At 49.0% G+C, this 10,726-nt stretch overlaps 1 protein-coding gene across 1 annotated transcript in view; it reads left to right on the top strand.

Annotated features, from left to right (window-relative positions):
* LOC135510729 (extracellular matrix organizing protein FRAS1-like) overlaps positions 1-10,726 on the top strand; it is a 408,168-nt gene that overhangs the window by 363,293 nt on the left and 34,149 nt on the right. The window contains 10 exon segments of the mRNA XM_064931929.1: positions 1,226-1,376; positions 2,120-2,279; positions 4,228-4,396; positions 5,378-5,624; positions 7,877-8,221; positions 8,469-8,629; positions 9,139-9,283; positions 9,534-9,739; positions 9,966-10,122; positions 10,388-10,588. Coding sequence (XP_064788001.1) covers positions 1,226-1,376; positions 2,120-2,279; positions 4,228-4,396; positions 5,378-5,624; positions 7,877-8,221; positions 8,469-8,629; positions 9,139-9,283; positions 9,534-9,739; positions 9,966-10,122; positions 10,388-10,588 — 1,942 coding nt within the window.

A 10,726-nucleotide genomic window follows, 5' to 3' on the forward strand; every position in this document is an offset into this window, starting at 1 on the left:
TCAACTTTTCCCCTTCGTATCAATGGTTGGATTTGGTTTTTGATGCGCTGCCTCCCCCTAATGGTCTGTGATAGAGTCACAAATACAGTTTAAGTCTTCACTGTTTTTCAATTCTTATTGATTTCCTGGCTACTAAACTTGACAGACTGACTGACTGGTTGGTTGGTTGATTTACTGACTGACTGACTGGCTGTCTGGTTGGTTGATTGATATTACTGACTGTCTGACTGACTGTCTGGTTGGTTGGTTGATTGATTTACGGACTGACTGACTGTCTGACTGACTGTCTGACTGACTGACTGACTGTCTGGTTGGTTGATTGATTTACGGACTGTCTGACTGACTGACTGACTGTCTGGTTGGTTGATTGATTTACTGACTGACTGACTGTCTGATTGACTGACTGACTGACTGTCTGTTTTTTTGTTGATTTACTGACTGACTGACTGACTGACTGTCTGGTTGGTTGACTGACTGACTAACTGACTGACTGACTGTCTGGTTGGTTGATTGATTTACTGACTGACTGACTGTCTCATTGACTGACTGACTGACTGACTGTCTGGTTGGATGATTGATTTACTGACTGTCTGATTGACTGACTGACTGACTGTCTGGTTGTTTGATTGATTTACTGACTTGGTTGACTGACTGACTGACTGACTGACTGTCTGCTTGGTTGATTGATTTACTGACTGACTGACTGACTGACTGTCTGATTGACTGACTGACTGACAGGACGAATGTTCTATAGACAGGACGAATGTTCTATAGACAGGACGAATGTTCTATAGACAGGATGAATGTTCTATAGACAGGACGAATGTTCTATAGACAGGACGAATGTTCTATAGACAGGATGAATGTTCTATAGACAGGACGAATGTTCTATAGACAGGACGAATGTTCTATAGACAGGATGAATGTTCTATAGACAGGACGAATGTTCTATAGACAGGAAAAATGTTCTATAGAGCAAGGAACTTTGGTCCCAAATGAGGACCCAGCCGAGAAGAGATCAACATCCGACGAGCTTCTCCTTCACGTCTCTATGGATTAAAATGACAATTTTATCAGCAGTATCGTAGACCAACGTTATCAGCAGTATCTTAATCCCCTTGATAACAGTCACGGCTGACGTAGCTGGGTCTGATTGACTGACTGACTGACTGTCTTGTTGGTTGATTGATTTACTGACTGTCTGATTGATTGATTGATGTTGCAGGCCACCAACCTGATCAGTAAGAAGGAGCTGTTGACCATGGACCCAGACACCGATGATGGTCAGCTGGTCTATGAGGTCACTGCAGAGCCTAAACACGGCTTCCTGGAGAGCAAACTGAAACCTGGCGCTCCCATCACCACCTTCACACAAGGTATGGTGTGTGTGTGTGTGTGTGTGTGTGTGGTGGGGGGGGGATATTTAGTATTGAGTGAGACTATGGAAGAGTGTTTCAGATTACAATTACGTTGGTCTATGTTGTGCTAACGTTGTCTACGTTGTGCTAACGTTGGTCTACGTTGTGCTAACGTTGGTCTATGTTGTGCTAACGGGGTCTACATTGTGCTAACGTTGGTCTATGTTGTTCTAACGTAGTCTACGTTGGTCTATGTTGTGCTAACGTGGTCTACGTTGTGCTAATGTTGGTCTATGTTGTGCTAACGTGGTCTACGTTGTGCTACCGTTGGTCTATGTTGTGCTAATGTTGGTCTACGTTGTGCTAACGTTGGTCTACGTTGTGCTAACGTGGTCTACATTGTGCTAACGTTGGTCTACGTTGTGCTAACGTGGTCTATGTTGTGCTAACATTGGTCTATGTTGTGCCAACGTGGTCTATGTTGTGCTAATGTTGGTCTATGTTGTGCTAACATTGGGTCTATGTTGTGCTAACATTGGGTCTATGTTGTGCTAACCTTGTGGTAACGTTGGTCTATGTTGTGCCAACGTGGTCTTTGTTGTGCTAATGTTGGTCTATGTTGTGCTAACATTGGGTCTATGTTGTGCTAACATTGGGTCTATGTTGTGCTAAGCTTGGGTCTATGTTGTGCTAACCTTATGCTAACGTTGGTCTACGTTGTTTTTAACATTGTGTTAACTTGGCCCCCCTTCCCCCTCCAGCTGACGTTAACCTGGGCTTGATCCGCTACGTGCTCTTTGAAGAGAGCGTGACAGAGACCGTGGACAACTTTAAGTTCCTGGTGAAGGACGGCAAGCCCAACGTTGTCTCTGATAACCTGTTCCATATCCAGTGGTCCCTCGTCAGCTTCCAACACAGGAGGTGAGAGAGGCACAGCCAGCTGTAACAAGTAGGGCCCAGCGTGTCATCAGACTCCCATAGACCCATGTATGGTTCAGACTCCCATAGACCTGTGTATGGTTCAGACTCCCATAGACCTGTGTATGGTTCAGACTCCCATAGACCTGTGTATGGTTCAGACTCCCATAGACCTGTGTATGGTTCAGACTCACATAGACCTGTGTATGGTTCAGACTCCCATAGACCTGTGTATGGTTCAGACTCCCATAGACCCGTGTATGGTTCAGACTCCCATAGACCTGTGTATGGTTCAGACTCCCATAGACCCGTGTATGGTTCAGACTCCCATAGACCTGTGTATGGTTCAGACTCCCATAGACCTGTGTATGGTTCAGACTCCCATAGACCCGTGTATGGTTCAGACTCCCATAGACCTGTGTATGGTTCAGACTCCCATAGACCCGTGTATGGTTCAGACTCCCATAGACCTGTGTATGGTTCAGACTCCCATAGACCCGTGTATGGTTCAGACTCCCATAGACCCGTGTATGGTTCAGACTCCCATAGACCTGTGTATGGTTCAGACTCCCATAGACCCGTGTATGGTTCAGACTCCCATAGACCCGTGTATGGTTCAGACTCCCATAGACCTGTGTATGGTTCAGACTCCCATAGACCTGTGTATGGTTCAGACTCCCATAGACCTGTGTATGGTTCAGACTCCCATAGACCCGTGTATGGTTCAGACTCCCATAGACCCGTGTATGGTTCAGACTCCCATAGACCTGTTGGGTTAGACCTGTGTATGGTTCAGTCTCCCATAGACCCGTGTATGGTTCAGACTCCCATAGACCGGTGTTGGGTTCAGACTCCCATAGACCCATGTATGGTTCAGACTCCCATAGACCTGTGTATGGTTCAGACTCCCATAGACCCGTGTTGGGTTCAGACTCCCATAGACCTGTGTATGGTTCAGACTCCCATAGACCCGTGTATGGTTCAGACTCCCATAGACCTGTGTATGGTTCAGACTCCCATAGACCTGTGTAGGGTTCAGACTCCCATAGACCTGTGTGTGGTTCAGACTCCCATAGACCCGTGTATGGTTCAGACTCCCATAGACTCCCATAGACCCGTGTTGGGTTCAGACTCCCATAGACCTGTGTATGGTTCAGACTCCCATAGACCCGTGTATGGTTCAGACTCCCATAGACCTGTGTAGGGTTCAGACTCCCATAGACCTGTGTATGGTTCAGACTCCCATAGACTCCCATAGACCTGTGTATGGTTCAGACTCCCATAGACCCGTGTAGGGTTCAGACTCCCATAGACCCGTGTATGGTTCAGACTCCCATAGACCTGTGTATGGTTCAGACTCCCATAGACCCGTGTTGGTTTCAGACTCCCATAGACCCGTGTTGGTTTCAGACTCCCATAGACCCGTGTTGGTTTCAGACTCCCATGGACCCGTGTATGGTTCAGACTCCCATAGACCCGTGTATGGTTCAGACTCCCATAGACCCGTGTATGGTTCAGACTCCCATAGACCCGTGTAGGGTTCAGACTCCCATAGACCCGTGTAGGGTTCAGACTCCCATGGACCCGTGTATGGTTCAGACTCCCATAGACCTGTGTATGGTTCAGACTCCCAAACATCTTCATGGGTTTGCAGCTTCTGAATTTGGCCACAGTTCTATACAATTCTCTCATTTCATTGCCACAGAGTCCATTTCAGCTATTATTGTGTTGTATCTCTCAAAGCTGTATGTCTGTCTTTATGTAACTGATGCCCTGTGATGCCCTGTGATGCCCTGTGATGCCCTGTGATGCCCTCTGATGCATTGTGATGCTCTGTGATGCTCTGTGATGCCCTGTGATGCCCTGTGATGCCCTCTGATGCTTTCTAATGCCCTGTGATGCCTTGTGATGCTCTCTTCTGCCCTCTGATGCTCTCTGACGCCCCTCACAGCTACAATGTGAGTGAGAAGGCTGGCACGGTGTCAGTCACAGTGAAGAGGACGGGTAACCTGAACCAGTATGCCATCGTGCTGTGTCATACGGAGCAGGGCACTGCCACCTCTACCTCCAGTGTGGGCTCTCTCCCTGGACAGCACGACTACGTGGAGTACGCTGGACAGGTACTGTTAATTGATTTATTTAACCAGGCAAGTGAATGACAACATATTCTCTTTTTGAGGCAAAGCCCTTGTTGATGCCCTCTGATCCTCTTTCCTCTCCTAATCTCCTCTCCTCTCCTCTCCTCCCCTCTCCTCTCCTCTCCTCTCCTCTCCTGCCCTCCTGATGCCCTGTGATCCTCTCCTCTGCCCTCTGATGCTCCTCTGATGCCCTCTGATGCTCCTCCCTCTCCTCTCCTCACCTCTCAATGTGAGTGAGAAGGCTGGCCTCCTTGTCAGTCACAGTGAAGAGGACTCTCCCCTCCCCTCCTGAACCAGTATGCCATCGTGCTGTGTCATACGGAGCCCCTCCCTCCCTCCTCCTCTCCCTCCAGTGTGGGCTCTCTCCCTGGACAGGACCCTCTCCGTCCTCTCCCGCTGGACAGGTACTGTTAATTGATTTATTTAACCAGGCAAGTGAATGACAACATATTCTCTTTTTCCCTCAAAGCCTGAGAAACAGTCCTGTTGGAATCTCCTCTCCTCCTCCCCTCTCCCTCTCCCTCTCCTCTCCCCTCCCCCTCCTCTCTCCTCCTCTCCCTCCTCCCTCTCCCTCCCTCCCTCTCCTCTCCTCTCCCCTCCTCCCTCTCCTCCCTCCCTCCTCCTCCTCTCCTCTCCCCTCCTCTCTCCCTCCTCCCCTCCTCTCCTCTCCTCCCCTCCTCTCCTCTCCTCTCCTCTCCTCTCCCCCTCCCCTCCTTTCCTCTCCTCCCTCTACCCTCCTCTCTCCTCTCCTCTCCCCCTCCTCTCCCCTCCTCTCCTCTCCTCTCCTCTCCTCTCCCTCCCTCTCCTCTCCTCTCCCCTCCTCTCCTCTCCTCTCCCCTCCCCTCCTCTCCTCTCCCCTTCCTCCTCTCCTCTCCTCTCCTCTCCTCTCCCCTCCCCTCCCCTCCTCTCCTCTTCTCATATTTGTACTACACCGTAACAACATCTCTAACCCCCCCCCACCAGGTCCAGTTCGACGAGCGGGAGGACACCAAGGTGTGTACCGTAGAGATCCAGGACGACAAGGTGTTTGAAGGTGTGGAGAGTTTCCAGATGGAGCTGAGCATGCCCGTCTACGCCCTCCTGGGTCAGGTGACCCGCGCCAGCGTCAACATCAACGACACAGAGGATGAACCCACGCTGCAGTTTGACAAGAAGACCTACCACGTCAACGAGAGTACCGGGTTCATACACGCCCCCATAGAGAGGAAAGGTATTAGTAACCATTACACTATCATTAACCCTACCCCAAACCTGACCCTGACCCTGATTCCGTCCCTGACCCCAACCCTGACTCTGTCCCTGACCCCAAACCTGACCCAACCCTGACCCAACCCTGACTCTGTCCCTGACCTCAACCCTGACCCCAACCCTGACCCTGACTCTGTCCCTGACCCCAAACCGGACCCTGACCCTGACCCAACCCTGACTCTGTCCCTGACCTCAACCCTGACCCTAACCCTGACCCCGTCCCTGACCCTGACTCTGTCCCTGACCCCAAACCTGACCCAACCCTGACCCCAACCCTGACCCCGTCCCTGACCCTGACTCTGTCCCTGACCCCAAACCTGACCCTGACCCTGACCCAACCCTGACTCTGTCCCTGACCTCAACCCTGACCCCAACCCTGACCCCGTCCCTGACCCTGACTCTGTCCCTGACCCCAAACCTGACCCCTACCCAACCCTGAATCCATCCCTGAAACAACCCTGAATCCGTCCCTGACCCCAACACTGACCCTGACTCCATCAAGAGGTAATTGAGGAGGAGACTGCCAGTAGCCTATCACTCAAACAAAGATAAGCATTTCGCTACACTCGCATTAACATCTGCTAACCATGTGTATGTGACCAATAACATCTGCTAACCATGTGTATGTGACCAATAACATCTGCTAACCATGTGTATGTGACCAATAACATCTGCTAACCATGTGTATGTGACCATTAACATCTGCTAACCATGTGTATGTGACCAATAACATCTACTAACCATGTGTATGTGACCATTAACATCTGCTAACCATGTGTATGTGACCAATAACATCTGCTAACCATGTGTATGTGACCAATAACATCTGCTAACCATGTGTATGTGACCATTAACATCTGCTAACCATGTGTATGTGACCAATAACATCTACTAACCATGTGTATGTGACCATTAACATCTGCTAACCATGTGTATGTGACCAATAACATCTGCTAACCATGTGACCAATAACATCTACTAACCATGTGACCAATAACATCTACTAACCATCTGACATCTGGTTAGAGCTTTGGGCCAGTCAGACCACCATCCAGGGTGTGGCAGGTAGCTTAGTGCAGTGATAGTCCAGCCAGTCAGACCACCATCCAGGGTGTGGCAGGTAGCTTAGTGTAGTGATAGTGCAGCCAGTCAGACCACCATCCAGGGTGTGGCAGGTAGCTTAGTGCAGTGATAGTCCAGCCAGTCAGACCACCATCCAGGGTGTGGCAGGTAGCTTAGTGTAGTGATAGTGCAGCCAGTCAGACCACCATCCAGGGTGTGGCAGGTAGCCTAGTGGTTAGAGCTTTGGGGAATAGAGTTCCATGTAGTCATGGCTCTATGTAGTACTGTGGAATAGAGTTCCAGGTAGTCATGGCTCTATGTAGAACTGTGGAATAGAGTTCCAGGTAGTCATGGCTCTATGTAGTACTGTGGAATAGAGTTCCAGGTAGTCATGGCTCTATGTAGAACTGTGGAATAGAGTTCCAGGTAGTCATGGCTCTATGTAGTACTGTGGAATAGAGTTCCAGGTAGTCATGGCTCTATGTAGAACTGTGGAATAGAGTTCCAGGTAGTCATGGCTCTATGTAGAACTGTGGAATAGAGTTCCAGGTAGTCATGGCTCTATGTAGTACTGTGGAATAGAGTACCAGGTAGTCATGGCTCTATGTAGTACTGTGGAATAGAGTTCCAGGTAGTCATGGCTCTATGTAGTACTGTGGAATAGAGTTCCAGGTAGTCATGGCTCTATGTAGAACTGTGGAATAGAGTTCCAGGTAGTCATGGCTCTATGTAGTACTGTGGAATAGAGTTCCAGGTAGTCATGGCTCTATGTAGTACTGTGGAATAGAGTTCCAGGTAGTCATGGCTCTATGTAGTACTGTGGAATAGAGTTCCAGGTAGTCATGGCTATATTGCAGCAGGGTAGCCTAGTGGTTAGAGCTTTGGACTTGTAACCAAAAGTTTGCAAGATCAAATCACTGAGCTGACAAGGTACAAATCTGTCGTTCTGCCCCTGAACAGGCAGTTAACCCACTGTTCCTATGCCCTCATTGAAAATAAGAATTTGTTCTTAACTGACTTGCCCTAGTTAAATAAAGGTAAAATAAAATAAATAAGAGGGTTTGGGTTAAATGTGGAAGACACATTTCAGTTGTACCACTGACTCGGTATCACCCTTTCCAACCAGTCTTTCCTCCATCTCTCTCCATCCAGGTGACACCAGCAGTACGGTCTCGGCTCTCTGTTACACGGTCCCTAAGTCAGCTAAGGGAAGCAGTCCACACGGCCTGGAGTCTGGCTCTGACTATAAGACTCGAGGTATGACTGGCGACAGCAGGGTCATCTTCGGCCCCGGCGTCTCCGTGTCCACCTGCGACGTCAAGCTCATCGACGACAGCGAATACGAACTCTCCGAGGAGTTTGAGCTCCACCTGTCGGACGCCTCGGATAACACCCGCATGGGCGATGTCAGCGTGGCGAAGGTGGTTATCGACGGGCCAAATGATGCTTCGACGGTATCCCTGGGAAACGCTACGTTTACGTTCAGCGAGGACGCCGGTGAGAGCTCATAACGCGTTATAATGGCTCACAGCAGGTTATAAAGGCTTATAGGCAGTTATTAAGCAGTTTACATGCAGGTAAAAGTGTGACTGAGGATAGTTGTATATCTGGTGACTTGGGGCTGTGCTAGAGTTAAACGGTCACAAGTCTTCGACGATCAATAGATATACTGTATATCATCGCTTGAATGAACCGTTGGGAGAACAGGAAGTATAACTCTAACCTCTTGACCTTTGATCTCCAGGCACCATAGAGATCCCAGTGATGCGTCAGGGCAGTGACCTGTCGTCAGTGATCTCTGTGTGGTGCGCCACGCGCCCCTCTGACCCCCCCTCCGCCACCCCCGGGGTCGACTACATCCCCTCCTCCAGGAAGGTGGAGTTCAAAGCCGGAAAGACTGTGGAGGTAAAGACGAATAACATTTTGTTTTTGTTTTATTGTCTAAAATACCAATGTCAGCAATGTAATAATTTTTCAAAAAGGATTTTAGTTGTGTTGCCTTTTTGTATTGAGAGTAGGAATTCAGTGTCATGGTCTGTCTCTGTCTCTCTGTCTCTCTGTCTCTCTGTCTGTCTCTCTCTCTGTCTGTCTCTCTCTCCTCTGTCTCACTCTCTCTTTCTGTCTCTCTCTGTCTCTCTCTTACTCTCTGTCTGTCTCTCTCTCTTTCTGTCTCTATCTTACTCTCTCTCTCTCTCTCTCTCTCTCTCTCTCTCTCTCTGTCTCTCTGTCTTTCTCTCTTTCTCTCTCTTACTCTCTCTGTCTCTCTCTCTTTGTCTCTGTCTTTCTCTTTCTCTCTCTTACTCTCTCTGTCTCTCTCATACTCTCTCTGTCTTTCTCTCTTTGTCTCTCTCTTTCTGTCTGTCTCTCTCTCTCTCTCTCTCTCTCTCTGTCTCTCTGTCTCTCTCTCGCTCCAGACGTGCAGTCTGACCATCATGGATGACATCCAGAACCCAGCCATAGAGGGGGCTGAGTCCTTTGTTGTGTTCCTCTCCTCCCCTCAGGGAGCCGTCCTCCTGGAGCCTTTCCAAGCCTCCGTGGTCGTCACGGATACCTTGGACCGTACGTACACCCCTACACACACACACATGTCTTCTAGAGCAGAGGTTTTCTAACTTTTGTTGCCCAGCAACCCACGCACAGGCAAACCGGGCGACCCAGCGACTCCCATCATATGTTAGCAAAGACTAATTAAAGGTCACATCTAGATCACAGTCTCCTGGAAGCAGTTGAACACCTTCTGAAATTGTAAGTTTTATTGCACAGTACTTCATAAACCCTACTCATTCACCCCACAATTCCTTCCTCCTAGTTCCCAGCATGCAGTTTGAGAAGACGGCGTACAAGGTGACGGAGAAGGAGGGCGTGCTGGACATCCCTGTCGTGAGAACGGGAGACCTGACGGTTAAGTCCTCTGTCCGCTGCTTCACGCACACCATGTCTGCCATGGTGATGGACGACTTTGAGGAGAGGAGGAACGCAGACGACTCACGCATCTCCTTCCTCCAGGGAGAGAAGGTAGGTTCTTTAGCCCACAGTGGTTCTTCACGGGAGTTATAATAGTTGGTACATATTAGTGCTGTGTTAAAATGTGTTTAAAAAAAACCTCTGTATGGAGCCCTACCAGACCAATACAGTTGGCTTTGATGTTATGCTGATCATGATGATGACGATGATGATGATGATGTTGATGCTGATGATGATGGTGATGATGATGATGATGGTGATGATGATGATGATCCAGGTAAAGAACTGCACGGTGCACATTAACGACGACTCTGTGTTCGAGCCTGAGGAGGAGTTCCAGGTGCATCTTGGGATGCCGCTTGGGGACCAATGGAGTGGAGCCATGGTGGGAGTTAGGGACATTGTCACGGTAACCATCACTAACGACGAGGACGGTAAGCAACGGGACAGGTTTCCCTAATCTCAGTGCTTCTCTTTTTAGCTGTATACATATGAATAGAATGGCAGACTGGCTGTTGATAGTTTGCATTGTATGTAATGTATTGTATAAGGTAATGACATTGTAAGACGGTACAAACAGGAATTGCAAACAGGGCATATTTTTACATAGAAAAAAAGCCCAGTCATTGTAAAAATGAATTGTATGTTTTTTTTTCACATGTTCATTATAAAGTGAACATTGATATTGTACCACCCCAGCCCCCACCATAGAGTTTGAGCAGACGTCGTACCAGGTGAGGGAGCCTCCCGGGCCAGACGGCATCGAGGTGCTTCACATCAAGGTGGTCAGGACAGGAGACCAGGAGCGCACCTCCAAGGTCCGCTGTAGTACCCGGGACGGATCAGCCCAGTCCGGAGTGGACTACAACCCCAAGAGCAGAGTACTCAAGTTCACCCCTGGTCAGTAAGACTTAATGAGGAGGTGCATTATGGGTAGTGAAGTACATCTGTCTACAAGAACCTCATAGCCAATCACACTGCTCTTTAGTAACTGTTCAGACTTGGTGCTGTGCATATTTATTCACCAGTTTCAGAGGG

This window comes from Oncorhynchus masou, chromosome 1 (assembly GCF_036934945.1).
Source record: "Oncorhynchus masou masou isolate Uvic2021 chromosome 1, UVic_Omas_1.1, whole genome shotgun sequence".
NCBI lineage: Eukaryota > Metazoa > Chordata > Actinopteri > Salmoniformes > Salmonidae > Oncorhynchus > Oncorhynchus masou.